The sequence below is a fragment of the Protopterus annectens genome, chromosome 6.part1 (assembly GCF_019279795.1).
Source record: "Protopterus annectens isolate FY-2018-M chromosome 6.part1, PAN1.0, whole genome shotgun sequence".
NCBI classification, from domain to species: domain Eukaryota; kingdom Metazoa; phylum Chordata; order Ceratodontiformes; family Protopteridae; genus Protopterus; species Protopterus annectens.
This window is the reverse complement of record NC_056738.1, coordinates 198,628,407-198,652,624: the sequence shown is the minus strand read 5'-3', so window position 1 is coordinate 198,652,624 and position 24,218 is coordinate 198,628,407. Positions and strand designations below refer to the sequence as shown.

Below are 24,218 nucleotides of genomic sequence, written 5' to 3'. Positions count from 1 at the left end.
TTGCCTCAGACCGTTGTCAGAAAAAGTTAACAATTGTATTTCTTGTGGGAAGCAAATACCTCTTAAGGATTTTCATTCTTATTGCATACCTTGCCTAGGCCCAGACCACGACGTCACTACTTGTCGGTTTTGTGCTAGGTTTAATAAGCGTACTATTAAAAGACGCTTTGATTTCGCACGACACTACCTCGGTAGGAAATTTAACTACATCATGCCGTCGGAGCATCCGACTACCGGCGTGCACAAAAAACGCAAGGATAAGGACAGACAGCCCAGGCCTAAGCCAGATTCCGAGGCCTCGGCTGATCCGGTCTCTGGTCCTCAGTGAGGCTCCGACGCAGCCCCTGACTACCGCAGATCTGGAACCCGAGACCGCTACGGAAATTTTGGCGGAATGCACCAGGCCGACGTAGCCATTTAGTTTAGGCCCTTCCGACGACATTGCTACAAAAGACGTCGGTGCTACAGAAACGCCATCGATTTCTGAAGGCGTTTTTCAGACCACCGACTCTCACCATTAAAGCGTTTTCTAAGTCGAAGACTCCTACTAAATCTAAAAGGACTGCACTTCAGTCTCCTGTTCAAGGCCCCATGCCTAAGAAACAGATGCTCAAAATGGCTGAAGATTTGATTTCTTTAATCAGGGGTTCCCAGCCCCCGCCTGACAAAAGGCTTAGACAAGAGGAAGATTATGCATCCTCTGAACAAGTGTCCATTTCTTCAGACTCCTCTGAGGACCAAGATTACTCCTTCTCTCCTTATGAAGATTCTGATGCTGAGGACTCTATTCCCTCAGCTTCTCCTCCTGAAGACTACTCTTTTGGGGAAACTTTACACACTATGAGGGAACATTTTCATTAGGAAGGTCAGGACTACTCTGACTTGAAGAAAAGGCTCAGAGAGTTTCTTTTACTCCCCCAACACAGACCTCTTGCCATCCCACCAGTTTTGGACATTGTGGATGATGTCTATTTAGAATCCAGTTTGAACCCAGACTCTCTACCTCCTGCTCCGGCTAAGCCTAAGAGATACTATAGAGTGCCCGATTCCCACAAATTTCTTTACAAAAGCCCTGTAGCTGACCCAGAGACCATCTCCCAGGGTCCCAAGGGGGCTAAGGCTTCTATGGCTAAAAACCCAGTACCTTCTGAGAGGGATTCCAGAGCACTAGACAGGTGGGGGAAAAAGGTTTACACCTCAGCCACACTAGCTATGAGGGCACTGAATTGTCAATTTCACATGCTTACGTATCAGCAATTCCTAATCTCTCAGTTAAAGCAAAGAATAACCACTCTCCCTCAACAATCTGAATTGAAAGAAGTACAGGATCTGTTGCACGCCACTGAGCAGGTGGGCAAACATACCTTACAATGTGGGTTTGATTCTTTGGAGGCCTCCTGCAGAGCAGCTGTCACTGGGTCTGTTATACGTAGGCATGCTTGGTTAAAGGAACAAACTCTGCCTGATCATGTCAAAGCAAAACTACTAGATGCTCCCTTACAGCAGGATGTTCTTTTTGGAGTTAGAGCAGAAGAAGTTTTAAAGAAAATGGAGGATAAGGCAAAATCTATGCAGACAGTCGAAGATTTCCTACAGGTACAACCCCCTTGCTTCAGCAGAAACTGGCCAACAAAAAATTGGTCCTTTCCAGCTACTGACAGACCACAGAGAGGTAAATACAGACGCCCAAGAGGCAGAGGACAACCACAAGCCCAGTATAAACCTTGCCAATGGGGGCACTACAACACAGAAGGGAGGAGAAGACAGGTCTCAATCCACCAGAAGGCAAACTCAATGACTTGCACCTCATCTGGCCAAGCAATACTCTCTTGGCAGCCCCCTTGGGGGGAAAACTCGCACTTTTTGCAGACAACTGGCACATTGTCACAAAGGACAATTGGGTCCTAGACATAATTTTATGAGGATACAGATTCCACTTTCACACCTTGCCAATGAAAAGAGGAATGCCAAGCCTGCCACAAAATCAATGGGCAGAGGCACAGAAACAAATTACACCTCTCATGGACATGAGAGCTATTCAACTGGTACCTACTCGAGAGCTAGGCCAAGGATTTTACTCAAGACTCTTTCTAGTGCCCAGAAAGGACAATGCCTGGAGACCAATTCTGGACCTTTCAATTCTAAACACTTATTTACAAGTACCCAAATTCAAGATGCTAACACTACAGCAGCTACTTCCCATGTTGGGCAAGGAAGCATGGCTAGTAACATTGGACCTCAAGGAGGCATACCTGCATGTCGCTATCAGACAAAGTTGCAGAAGATACCTCCGTTTCATTGCAGGTTCAACCCATTACCAGTTCTCTGCACTGCCCTTTGGCTTATCTACTGCGCCCAGAGTCTTCACAAAATGCCTGGCACCAGTAATTGCATCTTGCAGACAGAGGAATTCAAATATATCCATACCTGGACGACTGCCTCATCCAAGCAGAAAGCAAAGACATTCTCTTACATCATCTGGCCTTTGTAAAGCATCTACTAAACTGCCTGGGGTACACAGTAAACGAAAAGAAGTCAAAACTAGTACCCTCACAAAAAGTTACATTCCTGGGTGCCAGCTTGAATACAACGGCCCAGAAGGCTTATCTTAAGCCAGACAAGCAACTACAACTGACTCAGTATTTCAAGACAATGGCAACAAAGACCCAATTAACTGCAAGAAAAATTCTGCAGGCCTTGGGCTTCATGGCATCTTGCATACTAATAATACCATTTGCAAAGCTGCATATGAGGAAATTACAGTGGTACCTAAAAAGCGTATGGTCTCAACACAGCCACAGCTTGGACACAATGATATTTCTCATTCCCTGCCTACAACAGGAATTCCTATGGTGGTCATAGGCATGTCACCTCAACAAGGGTCAGCCTTTCACCTTGCCCCCAGCCAGGTAAACTATCACAACAGATGCTTCAGACTACGCCTGGGGGGCACACATGGCAGGACAATGCATTCAAGGCCTATGGACTGCAGATCAAAGAGATCTGCACATAAATCAAAAAGAGATGCTAGCTGTACAGAAAGCTCTGACAGCCTTCAAGGATTTATTACATCCTGGACAACTTGCAATACAGACGGACAACACCACAGTAATGTGGTACATAAACAAACATGGGGGTACACATTCCTATCCTCTGTGCAGGCAAGCAATGATCTTATGGAACACCGCTCTGGCTTACCAAGTTCAGTTACAAGCTCAATTCCTGCCAGGACAGAAAAACACATTGGCAGACGACCTCAGCAGAAACATCAAGGATCCCCACGAGTGGAAACTAGATCCACAAATATTTGCAATGATAACTCAAAAATGGGGCCTTCCAGACATAGACCTGTTTGCCAGTCCTCAAAACTTGTCAACTAACAAAATTTTGTACAAGGACATTTCACCATCAAGCTTGGAAAGTGGACGCACTCTTTCAGTTGGAAAAACCTGACAAGTATATGCCTTCCCTCCATTGCCTCTCCACACAACGGTTCTTCTGAAAGTCAGAAAGGAGAGACCACAACTGATTCTCATAGCCCCAGACTGGCCACACCAGCACTGGTACCCGCTATTGAGAAATATGGCCCACAGCCCACCATGGATATTGCCTCAAATCCCCCATTTGCTCACACAACAAAACAATTAGATTCTTCACAGCCAGCTCAAAACTTTAAATCTGGCTGCATGGCAAATCAACTAAACGTCCAACCAGCTCCTCTTTCACAAGCAGTTCTGGATGTTATTCTGGAAGCCAGGAGGCCAAGCACCAGGAAGGCTTATTCGGACAAATGGAAAAGGTTGTGTGCCTGGAACCAAGCTAAAGGCCAAGACACAATTCAGCCTCACATGCCTCACATTCTACAGTATTTAGCCGAGATGGTGCACAAAGGACTTTCTTTTTCCTCCATTAAAATCCATGCTTCAGCTATTTCAGCTCACTACAACACGGATCCACCTTTATTTTCACATCCTCTTCTAAGGCAGTTCCTCAGAGGGGCAAAAAACATTAGACCACCCAGGAGAGCTCCTACACCAACATGGGACCTCAATTTTGTTCTGGAAAAACTAATGCTACCTCCCTTTGAACCAGATTTCTCTGCAGATCTTCAGTTCCTATCATGGAAGACTGCCCTGCTCCTAGCAATAACTTCAGCTACAAGAGTCTCAGAGCTACAGGCACTAATGGCAGTGGAACCTTTCCTCATTTTTCATCAAGACAGAGTTTCTCTACAAACTAATCCTTCCGTTATGCCTAAGGTGGTTTCCAGTGTGGCTTTAAATCAAACCATCCACTTACCCACCTTCTTCCCAAATCCACAGAACAAAGGTGAGAGACTCCTGCACATTCACAGGCAACTTTGTTACTACTTGGACAAAACTAAGGCTTTCAGAAAATCTGACCAGCTCTTTGTATCCTATGCTACAGCTTCTCAAGGGAAGGCTATATCAAAGCAAACCATTTCTAAATGGATAGGTCATTGCATACGTTTCTGCTATACCTATCATGGGAAACCAATTCCTGCTACCATTAGGTCCCACTCTACCAGGTCAACAGCTACCTGTACAGCCTTTCTCAGGGGGTTTCCAACCAAGGAGATTTTAGAAGCTGCAACTTGGAGTTCAGTACACACCTTTACCAAACACCATCACTTACCTCTGTACTCTAAGACCAGGGCGGGCTTCGCCACTGCAGTTCTGCAGGGCCTTATAGCCTCCACTAACCCTCTATGATACCTCCCCCCTACCTTAGCTTTGGGATTCAACCCAAGTGTGATGACTGCAGCAGGGTAACACGATGAACATAGTACAGTTTTGTACCTACCATAAATGTAGATCGAGTGTTCACCCTGCTGCAGTCCAGGTTACCCTCCCTCCATCCCCTCTGATCTACTGGCTAAATCTCTTCTTTACCTTACTGATGTATTTGCTTATAGCTGAAGGGAGTTTGTGTTTGTGCAGAGGTTACTCCATTTGGTACTAATTTCTGACTACCTTTTTGGGGGCACCTGACATCTGGGGCAAGAAAAACTGAAGAAAATGGCGTCGGTTGCACTGTATATACCCCTGGCGCACTGACGTCAGGGAAGAGGCGACAGCAACCGACGCCGGACCAAGACTTTGGAACTCGGGCCGACTGCGGGTAGCCTGCCAGCAGGATAACCCAACTGTAACGACTGCAACTGTGAATACACTCAAACATCTACATTTATGGTAGGTACAAAACTGTACTTTCTCTGCACTTCCCTTTGGCTTATCTACCACACCCAGGGTGTACACAGTGTCTGGCTCTGGCCATTGTATACTGCAGGCAGAGAAATATTCAAAGTTACCCATACTTAGACGAGTGCTTTATTCAGGCGGACAGACAGGAATTGCTACTTCAGCACCTGGCATTTGTAAAGAGACTCCTAACTTCTCTGGGGTACACCATCAACGAAAAGAAATCACAGCTGGTGCTCAGCCAAAAGATTGTATTCCTGGGAGCAAGCTTGAACACTAATACCCAGATGGCATTCCTCACTCCAGAAAAACAGGCTTATTTGACAAACTACTTCAAACTAACGGCCACCAATACCCAGCTGTCTGCAAGAAAATTACTGCAAGCCCTAGGGTTCATGGCCTTTTGCATTCTACTAATTCCATATGCAAGACTGCATATGAGGAAACTTCAGTGGTACTTAAAAAGTCTGTGGTGTCAACATTCTCAGGACATGGAAATGGTGATTCCTATCATTCCTTGCCTAAGGGCAGAGTTCCTTTGGTGGGCAGTGGCATGCAACCACAACAAAGGACTTCCTTTCACTCAACCCCTCGCCGCCCAAACCCTGACAACAGACACATCAAACTGTGCATGGGGGGCTCACATAGCAGGCAAATGCATTCAAGGCAAATGGAGCCCAGAACAAATTACCCTGCATATCAGTCAAAAAGAAATGTTAGCTGTACAGAATGCCCTGACAGCCTTCAAATACCTTATCCTTTTAGGACAACTCCTGATAAAGACGGACAACACCACTGTTATGTGGTACATAAACAAGCAGAGGGGAACTCATGCCTACCCACTCTGCAAAGTTAGCCATGGCCCTGTGGAGCACAGCCTTGAGCAACCAAGTGCACCTGCAAGCTCAATTCCTGCCAGCCAAACAAAATTCACTGGCAGACGATTTAAGTAGAAATCTACTGGACCCACGAGTGGAAACTGGGACCCAACTCATTCAAACTTCTAATCCACAGGTGGGGGACGCCAGAGGTGGACTTCTTTGCCTTTCCCCAAAACCATCAGTTGAGCAAATTTCGCACCAGAAATCCTCACAGCAAAGCGTGGAAAGTGGATGCCCTATCCTTTACATGGGAAAACCTCTCAATTTATGCCTTTCTCCTCTGCCCCTCCTCTCTCAAGTACTACTCATGATCAAACAGGACATACCAAGGACAATCCTTATTGCCCCAGTCTGGCTGCGCCAGCACTGGTACCCACTCCTATGCAGTCTGACAGCAGTGCCACCCTGGCACCTACATCAGACCCCCCCTCCCTGCTGTCCCAGCAGGAGGGACACATTTTGCATCCACATTTGCAAACTCTGAACCATGCAGCCTGGCTTGTCTGCTGAATACACCACCAGCAGCCCTCAGCAAACAGGTCCTGGATGTCATCCTTGAGGCCAGAAGTCCTAGTACTAGGAAATCCTATTCAGAAAAGTGGAAAAGAGATTGTTCTTGGAGCCACTATCAAGGGAAGGACACAACCGTGCCCACCTTACCTCAAATCCTAAATTACTTAGCAGAGCTTCTCCACAAAGGCCTATCCTTCTCATCAGTTAAGATTCATGCCACTGCCATCTCAGCTCATTACAATACTGAGCCTCCTCTCTTTTCTCACCCTCTCATCAAACAGTTCCTGAGAGGAGCTAACAATTTAAGGCCCCCGAGGAGAGCACCCACCCCTGCCTGGGACCTTAACTTTGTACTAGAGAAACTCATGCTTTCCCCCCTTTGAGCCTGCTGCTCCAGCAGAGTTAAAATTCCTCTTTTGGAAAACAGCTTTACTGCTAGCCATCACTTCAGCAAGAAGAGTTTGTGAGTTACAGGCACTAATGGCTGTGGAACCCTTCATTATTTTCCATGCTGACAGGGTTTCCCTCAGGACTAATCCATCATTTATGCCCAAGGTGGTATCCAGTGTGGCTTCAAATCAATCCATCCATTTACCAACCTTTTTCCCTAATCCTCAGAATAAAAGGGAAAGGATCCTGCACTCCTTGGATGTGCACAGACAGCTCAGGTTCTACCTTGACAGGACTAAACCTTTCAAAAAATCTGACCAGCTGCTAGTCAGCTTTGCTACAGGGGCAGAGGGCAAGGCCATTTCTAAGAAAACCATTTCCAAATGGGTAGCACACTGCATCCATTTCTGCTACAAACACCATGGCAAACCTACCCGGCAGGGGATCAGAACTCCTTCCACTAGGGCTTACCTCAACCTCTACAGCATTTCTCAGGGGAGTCCCTACCAGGGACATTCTGGAGCTCTGTTCACACCTTCACCAAGCATTAACACTTGCCTATCTTTTCTAAATCCAGAGCTGGATTTGCCACAGCAGTCTTACAAGGCCTGCTAGCCAGCCCCAATACTTCTTGACTGCCTCTACCCTTCCTCAGCTTTGGGAATCAACCAAAATGTGATGACTGCAACTGTGAAACACAAAGAACATAGTAAAGTTGTGTACACTTAACATAAATGTAGATGTTTAAGTGTATTCACTGTTGCAGTCCTGGTTACCCTCCCTCCAGCCCCCTGATTTCTTCTATCCTTTCTACCTATTCTCTTTGTGGCCATATCTCATGGCAGTGGTATTTACTTTTTACTGGAGGTGTTCCACACCATTTAATTGCATCCTTTTTGGGGGCTCCTGACATCTGGAGCAAGAAAAACTGATGTAATGGCGTCGGCTGCATGTTTTATACCCCTGATGACCTGACATCATGGAAGAGGCGACAGCATCCGATGCAGAAATCCCAAGACTCTGGTATTCAGGCCGACTGAGGGCTACCTGCAGGCAGATAACCCAAGTGTGATGACTGCAACAGTGAATACACTTGAACGTCTACATTTATGGTAAGTGTACACAACTGTACTTTCTGCAGTCTGTGCATGCGGACGTCACAATTGTGGCTCACTGTTTATGGCCCTGTGTGTGACATCCCATTGCACCTGACAGCAACCAGGCATAGGCTTTGGTAGAGGAGCTGGGTGTTCTGGTCGCCTGAGCCAGCGGATCCCACGAGTGAAAGTACTGCAGCATGTGAATAAAACGACATGTAATGCTGCCAATTCAGGTTTGACAAGTGACTGGAAGACCCACAGGTCAAGTTAGACAGACATTGGGTAAAGGAGTCTAGTATTATGGATAAGTACATAACTTGTTCTTGCCAGCTGGGTTTCAAATTAATTGTGATTGGCAGGAAGCCTTCCGCAGGGATTTAAAATTCAAAACTTTAAATTTCAGTGGAGCTGTACCTTTTGTTGCACCAGTCAGCTGCTTTTATGCTTACAATTTCAATTTCTGCAGAATCAGGATGTACGTGATAGACTGCCGTTTGGGCAGTATTAATGGTTCACATGTGGTGTAGGGTGTGGAATTTAATTTTGTCTCCCGTCAGTTGTCTATGTAAAGTGTGTACCTTTCTCAACATCTGTATTGAGCTTTCTCCAAGTACTCCAGATTTTCTCCCACAACCATGCTATAGCTGAAACTGTCCAACATAGACCAATTCACTTTTCAGTTACAGAATTGGTAAAATAAATTTGTCTGTCTTGACCTTGTTAATGTTTGGATTGTGGCATATTACTGACTAGTTAAGGAATATTTTTTTTCCTGTAAACATTTTGCCATCACATATCCCCTGGTCAGATTTGAACCCATTCTTTTACCTATACAAAGTATCTGCAACACAGTGGCAAAAGCTTCTGGTGAAGCCATGGTCTGGGAAGTCATGGGAGGTGTATTGTTCCCCTACTGGCATCATCTCCCCATTCCAGGTCCAGCACTTGCCTCTGATGTTAGTCAAACCCTGGCCATCTAGCTGAATGAACCAAGCCATAGGACTATAGATTAATTTGTATGGTAAGAAAATGTCTCTTGATGTTCTTCGTGTTTCACTGTTGCAGTCATTACATTTGGGTAATCTGCTGGCAGGTTGCCCTCAGTCGGCCTGAATTCCAAAGTCTTGGGTCCTGCGTCAGTTGCTGTCTTCTCTTCCATGACGTCAGGTCATCAGGGGTATAAAACATGCAGCCAACACCATTTTCTTTAGTCTTTCTTGCCGCGCGGAGCCCGAAGCAGAAGCATTTCGCAAGTGCCGGTCGGCCGACTACTGAAATATTCGAGTCGAGTTTCAGAACCGAAGTCTTCACTAAAGCTAAGTACCCCGTTGGGGAAACTTTTTTCTTGCTTTTTACCGACGTCAGAAAAAGTTAATTGCATTACTTGTGGGAAGCAAATACCTCTTAATGATTTCCCTTTATACTGTATTCCTTGCCTAGGCCCTGATCACAACGTGCCTAGCTGTCTGTTTTATGCTAGATTAAACCAACGCACTAAGTGTCAGTATATTTTTGCATCAAAGTATTTTAGAAACAGATTTAACTACCCAGAAATGTCGTCTGACAGCAATCCGACTACCGGAGTACATAAAATGCAAAGAAAAGGACAGAGAAAGGCAGTCGAGATCCAAAACCGACGATGCTTCTAAGCCAGTCGCCGGTTCACCAGTACTCAATGAGGCACTTTCGCAGGCCTCTGCCGACACCCACGTGGAGTCCGGCATGCCGCAAGATACTCAAGGTATTGGACTGACAAGATGTATCTCCCTCGGATGGGTCTGGAGCCGCTGAGCAGGCACCAGCTTCTGAGGGTGTATTCAGACCTCAACATTTGTATATCAAACTGACAACAGCTGCAAAATCAAAGACAAAATCAACTTCTAAAACTAAAAAGACGATTGATGAGCCACATGCACAGGCCTCTATGCCTAAAAAACAGATCAAAATGGCTGAAGACCTTATTACCTTGATTAGGGGTACCCATCCCCCTCCAGATAAGAAGCCTAGGCAAGACACTGATTATGAATCTTCAGATCAGGTTTCTATTTCTTCTGATTCCTCTTCTGATCAGGAATGATCTTTACCTCCATATCAGGATTCTGATGCTGAGGAGTCTATTCCATCTGCATCTCCTCCTGAGGATTATTCATTGGGAGAAACCTTGCATACTTTGAGGGAGCATTTTCACTGGGAGAGTCAAGACTTCTCAGAATCAAAAAAGAGGCTCGGGATTTCCTCCTTCTCCGTCAGCATAAGCTTTTAGCCATTCCTCCTGTTTTAGACATTGTGGATGATGTGTTTTCCGAATCAAGCTTGACCCCTGACTCCTTACCTCCGGCTCCCAGTAAGCCTGACAGATATTACGTGGTCCTTGACTCACATACATTTTTATTTAGAAACCCTGCTGCTGATCCTGAAACTATTTCACAGGGTCCAATGGGAGTTAAGGCCTCAACAGCAAAAAATCCTACCCCCTCTGACAGAGATTCATGGGCACTGGACAGATGGGGAAAAAAGGTTTATGCATATGCAACCTTGGCAATCAGGGCCTTAAACTGTCAATTTCATATGCTTAAGTACCAACAACATGTTATGGGATTGCTGAAACAGAAAATTATGTTGATTTCAGAATGTGCAGAAAATAAAGAATTGCAGGAATTATTGCATGCAGTTGAACAAGTGGGAAAGCATACTTTGCAATGTGGTCTTGATTCTTTAGAGGCCTCCTGCGGAGCTGCAGTTACTGGATCTGTGATTAGGAGGCATGCCTGGTTAAAGGGACAAAATTTGCCTGATCATGTTAAAGCTAAATTGCTAGATGCACCTTTACAGCATGATTCTCTGGAATTAAGGCAGAAGAGGTTTTAAAGAAAATGGAAGACAAAGCTAAGTCTATGTAAACTGTAAAAGACTTCTTACAAGTGCAGCCACCAAGATTCAGTAGACACTGGCCTACAAAAAACTGGTCCTTTCCAGTGTCAGACAGAGCTCAAAGGGGCAGATCCAGACACCTTAAGGGTTCCAGATACCAGGTGCAAGACTCATACAGGTCAAAGCAATGGGGCGCATCCACCTCCAGGTCTGGAGGAGATAAAGCGCAAACCTACAGAAAGCAATCCCAATGACTTCCCTGTGCCTACACCAAGCACTTATCTTTTGGCAGCACCCATAGGGGGGAAATTAGCACTTTTTGCTCAAAATTGGCAGTTAATAACCCAGGACAAGTGGGTACTAAACATTGTATCACAGGGATACAGATTCCATTTCCACACTCTGCCAATGGCAAATGGTTGGTCAGATCTGCCAAAAAAATCAATGGGCAGAGGCACAGAAACAGGTTATGTCCCTCATGGATATGGGGGCCATTCAGACAGTACCAGAACAGGAAAAAGGACAAGGTTTTTACTCGACTGTTCTTGGTACTTAGAAAGGACAAGGCCTGGCGGCCAATACTGGATTTATCAATTTTGAACACATACCTGGACATTCCAAAATTCAAAATGCTGACTTTGCAGCAGCTTCTGCCCATGCTGGGCAGGAATGCTTGGCTTGTGACTTTAGAACTAAAAGAGGCATACCTGCATGTCCCAATAAGACAGTCGTGCAGAAGATACCTCAGATTCAAGGCTGGCGTAATGCATTACCAATTCTCTGCACTGCCCTTTGGCTTATCTACTGTGCCCAGGGTCTTTAAAAAGTGCCTGGCACCAGTAATTGCATTTTGCAGACAAAGAAGTATACAAATATACCTTTACTTGGACGACTGTCTTATTAAAGCAGAGAACAAGGACACTCTTTTTCGACACCTGGCGTTTGTGAAAAGGCTTCTAACATGCCTAGGGTACACAATAAACAAAAAGAAACCATAACTGGTACCCTCTCAAAAGATAACATTCCTGGGTGCAAGCTTGAATACAACTGCCCAGATGGCCTACCTCACGCCAGACAAACAAAGGCAACTGACTACTTACTTCAAACTGATGGTAACAAAAACCCAGTCTTCTGCAAGACAAATTCTGCAGGCTCTTGGCTTCATGGCATCCTGCATCCTACTAATTCCATATGCAAGACTGCATATGAGGAAACTTCAGTGGTACCTAAAAAGTTTATGGAGTCAACATTCACACAGTCTGGAAACAATGATTCCTCTCATTCCCTGCCTGCAACAGGAGTTTCTGTGGTGGGCAAAGGCCTGTCACCAAAACATGGGACGGCCCTTCACTCTACCCCCTGCCAGCCAAACCTTAACAGACCCATCAGATTATGCTTGGGGGGCCAACATGGCAGGAAGATGCATTCAGGGCATATGGGCACCAAAACAAATGCATCTACATACCAACCAGAAAGAGATGCTAGCTGTTCAAAATGCCCTAACAGCCTTCAAGGGCTTACTTCATCCAGGACAACTACTGATAAAGACGAACAACACCACAGTCATGTGGTATATAAACAAGCAAGGGGGCACACACTCCTACCCCCTTTGCAGATTAGCCATGGCACTGTGGAACACAGCTCTGACCTACCAAATACATCTTCATGCTCAATTCCTGCCAGGAAAACAAAACACTCTGGCAGACGATTTAAGCAGAAACCTTATGGATCCTCACGAGTGGAAACTAAATCCATAAGTCTTCAGCATGATAACAGAGAAATGGGGGAGCCCAGACACAGATCTATTTGCCTTTCCTCAAAATTATCAATTGAAAAGATTCTGCACAAGGACTCATCACAGACAAGCATGGAAAGTGGACGCTCTATCCTTAAGTTGTATCAGTTTACACCTTTCCTCCTCTGCCTCTTCTAGCCAAGGTCCTCCTAAAAGTCAGACAAGAGAAGCCAAAGATATTAATTGCCCCAGACTGGCCCCGCCAATACTGGTATCCAGTCCTAAGGAACTTGTCTCATTACCCACCTTGGACCTTGCCTCAAAGACCACAACTACTGTCCCAGCAAAGCAATCAGATCCTGCAGAGTCAACTACAGACTCTCAACCTGTCAGCTTGACTAATCATTTAGTCATACAAACGACACATCTCAGTAAAGCTGTGATGGATGTCATTTTGGAAGCCAGAAGGCCTAGTACTAGAAAATCTTATGCTGACAAATGGAAGAGATTCTGTGCTTGGAATCGAGCACAAGGAACTGATATAGCAGAACCACATATTCCTCAGATATTACAATACCTAACTGAGATGCTTGACAAAGGCCTACCTTTCTCATCAATCAAAATCCATGCCTCTGCCATTTCGGCTCACTACAATACAGAGCCACCAATCTTTTCTCATCCTTTACTAAAGCAGTATGTTAGAGGAGCCAAAAATTTAAGGCCTCCTAAAAGATCACCATTACCAGCATGGGACCTCAATTATGTGTTGGAAAAGCTCACCCTGCTTCCATTTGAACCAGCTGCTACCGCTGATATAAAGTTCTTATCATGGAAGTCAGCTCTGCTACTAGCAATTACTTCATCAAGAAGAGTTTTGGAGCTACAGGCCCTCATGGCTGTAGAGCCTTTTTATCATATTTTACCCAGACAGGGTGTTTCTGAGGACAAATCCTACTTTTATGCCAAAGGTGGTTTCCAGTGTGGCTCTTAACCAAACAGTTCATCTTCCAACATTTTATCCAAATCCGCAGAACAAAGGAGAGAGAATTCTGCATTCCTTGGACGTACACAGACAGCTAAGATTCTGCTTGAGCAGGACTAAAGCTCTAAGAAAAACTGAGCAATTACTAGTGTCATTTGCTGCAGGATCAGAAGGAAAGGCTATTTCAAAGGAGACAGTTTCAATGTGGGTAAGCCACTGCATCCGTTTCTGCTACTTACACCATAGTAAACCTGTGCCCAAGGGCATTAGGTCTCATTCCACCAGAGCTGCAGCTACTTCAGCAGTCTTTCTCAGAGGAGTACCAACCAAAGACATTCTAGAGGCTGTTACTTGGAGTTCTGTTCACACCTTTACAAAGCATTACCATTTGCCTCTCTACTCTAAGTCCAGGGCAGGCTTTGCCACTGCAGTGCTGCAGGGCCTTATAGCCGCACCTAATGCTGTTTAGCTCCAGCCTCCCAACCATAGCTTTGGGATTCTACCCACATGTAATGACTGCAACAGTGAAACACGAAGAACATAGTACAGTTGTGTACACTTACCATAAATGTAGATGTTCGAGTGTATTCACTGTTGCAGTCCAGATTACCCTCCCGCCATCCCCCTGTCATTCTACAGTTTATCTTTCCTTCTCTGACTTCTACAACCTATGTGGTTTATTTGCTTGTAGATGAAGTAAAGTTTATATTGATGTGTGTATGTGTGTATGTATATATATATATATATATATATATATATATATATATATATATATAGATATATATATATATATATATAGATATATATATATATATATAGATATATATATATATATATATATATATATAGATAGATATATAGATATATATATATATATATATAGATATACATATACATATACATACACATACACATACACATATACGTATATATATATATATATATATATATATATATATATATATTATCGCTGCCTTTTTGGGGGCACCTGACATCGGGGGCATGAAAAACCAAAGAAAATGGCGTCGGCTACATGTTTTATACCCCTGACGACCTGACATCATGGAAGAGGAGACAGCAACCGGCGCAGGATCCAAGACTTTGGAATTCAGGCCGACTGAGGGTAACCTGCCAGCAGATTACCCAAATGTAATGACTGCAGCAAGTGAATACACTCGAACATCTACATTTATGGTAAGTGTTCACAACTGTACTTTCTGCTCATTTTTCAGTTAGCTTAGATTTTATAGGTTGCACTTTGTTTGAATACCACTTTTGGTTTTTATGTTTTTACAGAATTTTGAGGCTGAATGTGTTGAACTGTCCTTCTCAAAGAATGGTAAGGATCTTGGAGTGGCTTTTAAGCTCAGCAAAGAAGAACTGTTGGACCAGGCTTTGCTACCACACGTCTTTTGTAAAAACTGTAGTGTGAAGGTAAACTTTGGACAGGAGGAATCACCATTCTTTGAGATTCCCCAGGATTATACATTCATTCAGAATGTTCCTGTTGAAGACCGTGTGCGGGCCCTGCTTCCACCAAACTCTAAAGAAGATTGTGAGGTAACACTGAGTTTGTACTTGTCCTGTTAAAGTTATGGTATACATAGCTGTTTTTAACTTTCAAGTAAACAGACTGACTAAATAGATAACTGGATGACACGTGTGTTTTTTTAATCCCATATAATTTATTTATTTTAAACACACACATACATATATGTATATATTTATTTTACATTTGTTTGCCGGGAGAGTCCAACTGGGAAAAAATCCTTCAGTGGAGGCCTGGGGAGAAATGCTCCACTACTTGTAATAAATGTGCAACATAATGAGACAATAATATACAGTAGCAACATATACTACTATAGAAGTATATACAAGAAATGTACAGTGATTTATACAATACATGGGTGTAGGGATATCTGAAAATTATAATGTTAAGTTGTCTAGCTCGCCTTCGTTCTTGCTGGTTGGGATCGGAGCCGATCCTCGGCTCTGACTCGGCCATCTTCTATAGCTCGAGAGTTGTTTACTGGCTTGAGGCTACCCCTTATCCCATGATGCCTAGCGCTAGCTACCCAGATCTCGTTTGCCGCTTGAGCTGCGAGGTGTGTTTCTTACTGGCTCAGGCTCGTATAAGTTTCCTATTTAACTATTACTAGAAAAATTCGTCTTATTTTCTGGGATTTTTGTTTAAAATTGTAGTCTATAACCTTGTGTTAGTTTAGTCTCTTGGTAGTCCTTCCCTTAGAACTCGTTTAAATTAGAGAGTTCTCCCCCTCCCCCACCCCCATCCCTTCTTGTAGGTTACAGTTAGTTTAGTCCTTTCTTTACACTGCAAAGAAACGGGCTCCAAACTTAAAAAATCGTGTTCGTGTATCCAAGGACTACAAAGCAAACAAGTCAATTTAGCGCTTTCATTCACTGATTTATTGCGTGAACTTCTTCAGAAATACAATTCCACTCATACATTCTTCCTTTTATACTAAAACAACAGGAAATGACATCAAATCCACTTAAAATACATACATACATATAAAATAACTATTTATAGTTTATAATGTTGTCAGATAAACTAACTATTTGTTCAATAAAAAACATTTTAAATTTATAGACTCATTGAGTCCTGGATATTTGTCAGCCCCGAAAGACAACTGCCATAACGCTTCTTTACATTCTAGTGCGTTGTTTAAATCACCACCAAAAACAATTTCACTGATTTTATCTATTACTGAAAATTCAAATTTCTTGAAATTACTACAAATAAGAGCATGTTTGGCCAATGAATTATTTGTATCTTTGTTTTTTATGGCCAAATTGTGCTCATAAACTCTACGTTTCAATGTCCTGATGGTTTTTCCAATATAATATGGTATATAATAATGGTCACATGATGCACAAGCTATGTATACAATGTATTGTGTGTTACAATTGTAATAATCTTTCATATTGGAAAAACCATCAGGACATTGAAACGTAGAGTTTATGAGCACAATTTGTCCATAAAAAACAAAGATACAAATAATTCATTGGCCAAACATGCTCTTATTTGTAGTAATTTCAAGAAATTTGAATTTTCAGTAATAGATAAAATCAGTGAAATTGTTTTTGGTGGTGATTTAAACAACGCACTAGAATGTAAAGAAGCGTTATGGCAGTTGTCTTTAGGGGCTGACAAATATCCAGGACTCGATGAGTCTATAAATTTAAAATGTTTTTTATTGAACAAATAGTTAGTTTATCTAACAACATTATAAACTATAAATAGTTATTTTATATGTATGTATGTATTTTAAGTGGATTTGATGTCATTTCCTGTTGTTTTAGTATAAAAGGAAGAATATATGAGTGGAACTGTATTTCTGAAGAAGTTCACGCAATAAATCAGTGAATGAAAGCGCTAAATTGACTTGTTTGCTTTGTAGTCCTTGGATACACTTGAACACGATTTTTTAAGTTTGGAGCCCGTTTCTTTGCAGTGTTTGGAATTCGTTTTGTGCATTGTGTTGGGTGACATCCATGGCTTCTGAAGCATCTGGTGAAGACAGTTTACTAAATGTGGCTGTTTATTCAGTTCCTGAAAGTTCGGACAATATGGTCAAATCAATTCCACAGGAGGACTTGATAGCTACCATCGTCAGAATAGTGAAAGATAATTTAAACAACTATAGTCCGTCCAAACATCAGCGTCACTTGGAGGGTTCTGAAAATGAGCAGACGTCATTGCGTTCCACCAGAATTAACGAAAGTAATGGAGGACAACGAAGTAACATCGCTGTGGGACTACAAACTGGTGAGAACCAAAACAGCGTTCTGAACTACGTTAACAGGGCAGCAGATAATCCGTTTGCCTCTATCCAATTCGATAATTTAAACACAAAAGTAAGTAAACCAGACACCGATTCTAAGTACACAGACAGTATAAACTGTAGAAAAGCTATATATGAACTCGAACGTTTGGTTTTCAGATTTGTGACTTTGGAATTAGAAATTAAGTATTTGCAAGAATGTATTACCAGGAAAGTAGTTCCGCAAGGTTTGCGGACAGCAAAATTTCCGAATTGTATTACACCAGGTGATGATTTGTGTAAAGACTTGATAGAACTATACAACACTACTGGTGTTAACATGATGCGTATGTTAACAGTGCATTACCAGAAAGAGATCACTAGTGTTAAAGAAAGGATCCAGTCTTTGGATACAAAAATAAAAAGCTTTGGTTGTTTTGGTGAACATTTGGTACTGTACAACGGAGTAGAGGCGAAGGCCGATAGACACAGGGCTACCATTATTTCAAGAAAACAATCAAAATTAAAGAGAGATATTATGGCATATCAGACAAATGTTGCTTATGTTGTTTCAGAAAGAGCAACAGATAACCAAAGAACTGTGTATAATGGGAAGAAGTTGGACAGACTGTTACCATCAACACTAGTTCAAAAGAGACTGTTAATGCTAGTAAGAACAACATGACCAATGACATTTGCATTTTAGAAGTTCCAAATGTCAACAATGGGACAACACAAAACAATACAAATGGAGCAGTGTTTTGTGACAATGAAGTCACGTATGCACAAGTTGCTTCACAGTCTAATGAAGGGCAGAATCAAGGCCCTTTTCAACTAGTAAATGCACAAAACAAACGGACTCGAAAGTGGTACAACACCACTCAATACAAGGGGAAAGGGAAAAAGAAAAATCAAAACCAGAAGAAATTCAAGTGGTAGATGAGACAGTTATATTTAACAATGGGAATTTTGTAAATGATTTTGCTATCAATATTATAAATTTGTCTGATTCTTTTCTTTCACCTGATATAGAAAATGTTTTAAAGAGAGGTTTTTCTTTCATACCCAACATTAGTATGAACATAGGAAAACGTTTGGTAGATTTTAGGTTATATTTGAGAAAATTAAATTTAAGTTATATTATGCAAGATGTTTTACAGCTATCTGACAATATAATAGAAAGGAAACCTAAAAAACCAAGTACATTTAATCCTCCACTTCACACAACGTTGCAGGTATTTCAAAATTTATGTGAAAGTAATTTTAGAAGTATCTATTTACAAGAACATCCACAGAACATTACAGAGAAAGAGAAATGTGCTTTAAGTGATTTATGTAAGAACCCTACTATTAGAACTATGAGAGCAGATAAAGGTGGAAAAATAGTAGTCATGAACACCAAAGATTATGATGAATCCATGTTAGCTATGTTAGGTGATACAAATGTATACAGAAAAGTAAACATAAATGAAGTCAAGCATAGTTTTCAACAAATGGATATCATTTTGTTTGACATGTTTAGTCCAGGGGAGTTAGACTATGAAAGTTATGACTATTTAACAGTAGAGCATCAAAAATTGGCCACCCTATTTTGGTATTCCTAAAATACAGACAAACCCATCAAATCCACCCTTTAGACCCATTATTTCTGCCAAACATTCCAAGACAGAGAACGTATCCATTTGGTTGGATTATATATTGAATCCAATAGTACAGAAATCACGTTTTTATTTAAGAGATTCATGGCATTTGTTGGAAAATCTTAGGAATGTGAAAGGGACATTGGGATCTATGAGATTTGGAACTTTAGATGTGAAGTCTTTGTATACCTCTATAAATTCAGAACATGGTATTGAATTTATGTGGGAATATTTAACTAAAAACACAGAATTGGTGAGTACCAAAGTTAACACCATATGTAGTTTAATGGAGTTAGTGTTGAGTAATAATTTTTTTAGATTCAACAAAAATATATATCAACAAATCTCAGGTGTGGCCATGGGGGCAAGAGTGGCACCTTCATTTGCTAATATGGTAATGGCAAATTGGGAATTGAAATTTCTGACACAACATCGTCATTTTTCCAAAATACAGGCTTACTATAGATTTATTGATGACTTGTTTTTTTTGTGGACAGGTACACATAAACAATTTCTAGAGTTTGTAAATGATTTGAATAAGACAACCGCCTTTTTGGAGTTTAAAATTAGTGGTTATGGTGTAAGTATTTCATTTTTAGACATACATTTAAGTATAGACAAAGAAAATGATACATTCATCAGTAAAATTTATAGGAAAGAGGTGTTTGCCAATCAGTACCTACACAGGGATAGTTTACATCCTGAACACATGAAAAGGGGTGTCATCAAAGGACAAATCATTAGATTAAGTAGGTTAACAACAGATGATGAAACATTCATCAGTGAGATGGCATTTCTTAGGTTATTGTTTTTACAGAGAGGGTGCAATGTAAAGTTGTTGGAAAAAATAGAACAAGAAGTGGTAGTATTGAGACAAGGTGTGTAGCTATGCCTATTTTAAAATCAGGAGACATTTTAGTGAGTTCCTGTATACAAAAGAATATTTCAGAAGTAAAAGATTATAACACAGCATTCCCTTTACATATTGTCAACGAGATGTGGTGTATAAAAGAAATAATAGTTAACAACTGGAAGGTTTTGTTGGGTAACAAAGAACTTGTAGCCAAAATAGGTATAAGACCACAATTTACTTATAAGAAGATGTCAAACATAAAATCTTTGGTAGAGAAGGACAATTGGAAAACTAATAAGACAACCAGATTAGTTAGTACAAAAAAAGGCACTTATGCTTGTAAAAATTGCAAGCAGTGCAGATACATCAGTAATATTTCCTTTGTAACTTTAAAACACATCAGTTATACCATGTGGGCTAAAGATTATTACAATTGTAACACACAATACATTGTATATATAGCTTGTTGTGCATCATGTGACCATTATTATATTGGAAAAACCATCAGGACATTGAAACATAGAGTTTATGAGCACAATTTGGCCATAAAAAGCAAAGATACAAATAATTCATTGGCCAAACATGCTCTTATTTGTAGTAATTTCAAGAAATTTGATTTTTCAGTAATAGATAAAATCAGTGAAATTGTTTTTGGTGGTGATTTAAACAACGCACTAGAATGTAAAGAAGCGTTATGGCAGTTGTCTTTAGGGGCTGACAAATATCCAGGACTCAGTGAGTCTATAAATTTAAAATGTTTTTTATTGAACAAATAGTTAGTTTATCTAACAACATTATAAACTATAAATAGTTATTATATATGTATGTATGTATTTTAAGTGGATTTGATGTCATTTCCTGTTGTTTTAGTATAAAAGGAAGAATGTATGAGTGGAACTGTATTTCTGAAGAAGTTCACGCAATAAATCAGTGAATGAAAGCGCTAAATTGACTTGTTTGCTTTGTAGTCCTTGGATACACTTGAACACGATTTTTTAGTCCTTTCTTTCTTTCTTATTGTTTAGGTAGCCTTTTAAGTTAGAGGCTTCCTAGTTATAAAAAAAACAAAAACATCTTTACCTGTAGTTTACTGTGTGTTTTTTGCCTTTGTTATTAGTGTTGTGGTATTCTGTTATCACCGTTCGGCCTTTTGGCCAAAAATCAGTGTAGTGTCTTACGATTATTTTGTAGGGTATGTCTAAAGAATCCAAAGTGTCTGGATTCAAGAAGTGTGACTTATGCTGTCAAAAAATGTCTCTGACAGATGGTCACACTTCTTGCGTCTATTGCTTAGACGCAGTGCACCTGCAGGACTCTTGTTCCATATGCCATGCAGTCAGTCCAAGAGTTCTGCAATAGCGCAAGAATAAACTTATTCTGAGGGGTCTTCTCAAGCTCCAGGATTCACCGACCAAGGCTCAGCCTGTGAAATCCCCAAAACCGACCAAATCGTCGGCGCCAAGCTCGGAGCCGTCATTGGTTCAACCTTTACCGACTACTTCGGTTCCGGTCGGAACCGCGTAGACTATCTCCCCGTCGGCTCCATCAGTCCCTTCGGAGCCGTCGCGGAGCCACAACAGGCTGAGGTCCTCTACTTTGGAATCCATACATTCGGCTCCTCGGTCTCCCCTGCCGCAAAGTGAGCGCAGTCACAGATCCTCCCACTCCTCTCGGTCCTCTAGGCTCTCAGATCACGACGTGGAGAGAGTGGTCAATATAGGTTACTGAAGTCGAAGGCACTTGCCAAGATGTTGTCCAGACCTCCTCAACAGGTGTCTGCTCCGTCCACTTCTATCGATATTCCTCCTCCGACTCCATTGAGCTCGGAGCCGGAGTTCTTTGGGGTTCGAGTCGTGGAACCTTCGGCTTCGATAACTATCCCTCCTTCAGTTCCGTAATCGGCTCCAATTCCCTCGATGGTGCCGTCCTTCGAAAGATCTGGGTGCCGAGGCTCCCTAGTCTGCTTCGAGGGGGCGAGTGGCATCAGACCCTTGTCCGACCCCGTTCTCCCTCTCGGAGCTTCAGCGCAGGTGAGCTTGGCTCCTGCATCGGCCTCGGAGCCGTCTCCCTTGGTGCGGAGAGGGATTCCGATTTCCTCGAACCGGAGCCTTCTCTGCATCGTGGCAGGGACGCCTTCGATGTCATGAGGAGTGTTCTGGCCACTGAGTCAGCTCCACTTTCGACCTCATCGGCTCCGTCCTCTGTAGTGCCTGTGTTAACCTCTGCTCCTCCTCCAGACCCCAAGCGTGGGGAACCGGCGCACCAGGGCATCCCATTGAGTGTTTCCTCTTCGTCCGAGTCCTCCCCTGATCATTCAGAGGAACCCCCTCTGAAGAAGTGCAAGAGGAAGCACATTGACTCCCCTGAGTCTGTCACTTGTGATACAGACTTAGATGAATCGGAAGGGTCCTCGAGATCCCCCTCTGAAGGTGTTTCCTTTTCGGACATCCTAGAAATGCTTAAGCAGAGGGGGAACAGGACTCTTTTAGCACCTACCGAGGATGAGTCTGTGTTCCTGCATGCCTTCGGTTCCCGACCTTCCACCTGGGTTTCTCCGCCTTTTGATCCACTCATGTCAGTGGTGGCTCGAAAGGCTTGGTCAGCTCCAGATACAGTGGAACCAACCCCGAGGAGACCCGGCAAGTTTATCACTGCACCCATTGATAAGCCGTTCCTTACTAAAGGTGTTCCTGTGGATGACGTGGTAGCAGCAGCCACTAAGAAAGAGTTAGCGGAAACTTCTTTGTCTGTCCATCCTCCTAACAAGGAGTCCAGGATTATGGAAAGATATAGGTTCATACTAGGCTATCTGCCCTAGGGCATTTATAAGCCTAGCCAGAATGTGTTCGGCTTTCGCCACCCATTTTAAATTTATTTTGCTATGCCCTTTTTCGAGGTTAGTATACTGTGCCTCTGTCTAACAGTGACACAGAAGTGATACCCGGGGTAAACCTACGATCTCCCATCCACTCATCAAGATTCCTCTTGAAGAGAGTCAATGAGGGACTCTGCCTAACCTGGACTGGGATTTTATTCCAGAGTGAAGGGAGCCTCTGGGTTATGAATCTGTCCCTCCAGCATGTCCTATTTATTTCAGTGCTGAGGTTCAAGTCTCTCGAGCGCATAGCTCGATGGGATTTGGATTTTCTGAGGTGCAGCATGTCCATTAATTCGGGTTGGACATGGCTTTTATCGCCAGGCACAGATCGCCTCTGAACAGGCGGTATGCCACTGAGTAGAGCTGGAGTTTCTTTAACCGGGCAGCATATGGCATCTGTTTGAGCCCTTTGATCCTCTTGGTGAGGTACTTTTGGGGTCTTTCCAGTTGCTGCAGGTGTCTGGTAAGGTACATCCCAAAAGGGGCATTGTACTCAATTATGGGCCTGATGAGGGATGAGTAAAGAGGCACGATGACCTCCCCTGATCTAGATGTGAATCCCTTCATGATTAGGTGGGCTATATAAAATGTTTTTCTAACCACTTTGGCCACGTGGTTGTCAAATGAGAGATTGCTGTCAACTTGGGTCCCCAGATCCCTAATTACTTCTTCTGTACTTAATGGATTACCACCTATGTGGTAATTTGTGGGCACTTTGTTTTTGCCAAAGGGGATGACTATACACTTTTTGGCATTTAGCTTGAGGCCATGGCACTGGCACCAGTTGTCTGTTTCTATGAGGCCCTTTTGGAGGATGCTTGTGTCGGCTGGAGAGTCTATTATGGCGCCCAGTTTGCAGTCATCTGCGAACTTGGTCAGCCACAGTCCTTCCGTGTTGGCCTGTACCTCCGAGAAATATATACCGAACAAGAGAGGTCCCAAGACTGAGCCTTGTGGGACACCACTTGTAACTGGTTTGGAGTCTGACATGGCTCCAGCAATTCTAACCATGTGGGTTCTGTCCTTGAGCCAGTTTGCAATCCATCTAGTGACATAGGGGTGTATATTTAAGCTGGTGAGCTTATCTATAATGCCCGAGTGGGGTATTGTATCGAAGGCTTTTGCGAGGTCCAGGTAGGCTGTGTGGACCACCTTCCCCTCGTCAATGGCCTTGGTGACTGTTTCAAAGAAATCAACCAGGTTTAAGAGGCAGGATCTGCCCTTAACAAAGCCGAACTGGGTAGGATCCATTGGGAAGCGAATGTTTGCTTCAGCGACCTTTTCTATGAGGTCACTGAATTACTTATGCCATTTTACCTGGCTTCAGAAGGATCTCCTTAAAGAGCTTGGAGATGCCCTTCAGGATCC

General features: G+C 42.7%; 1 protein-coding gene across 1 annotated transcript in view; it reads left to right on the top strand.

Annotated features, from left to right (window-relative positions):
• The window catches only part of HNRNPUL2 (heterogeneous nuclear ribonucleoprotein U like 2), a gene marked incomplete in the record, with an annotated part of 1,663,394 nt that overhangs the window by 901,936 nt on the left and 737,240 nt on the right, over window positions 1–24,218 (top strand). Inside the window, 1 exon segment of the mRNA XM_044075357.1 lies at window positions 14,991–15,254. Within this exon segment, the coding sequence (XP_043931292.1) occupies window positions 14,991–15,254 (264 nt within the window).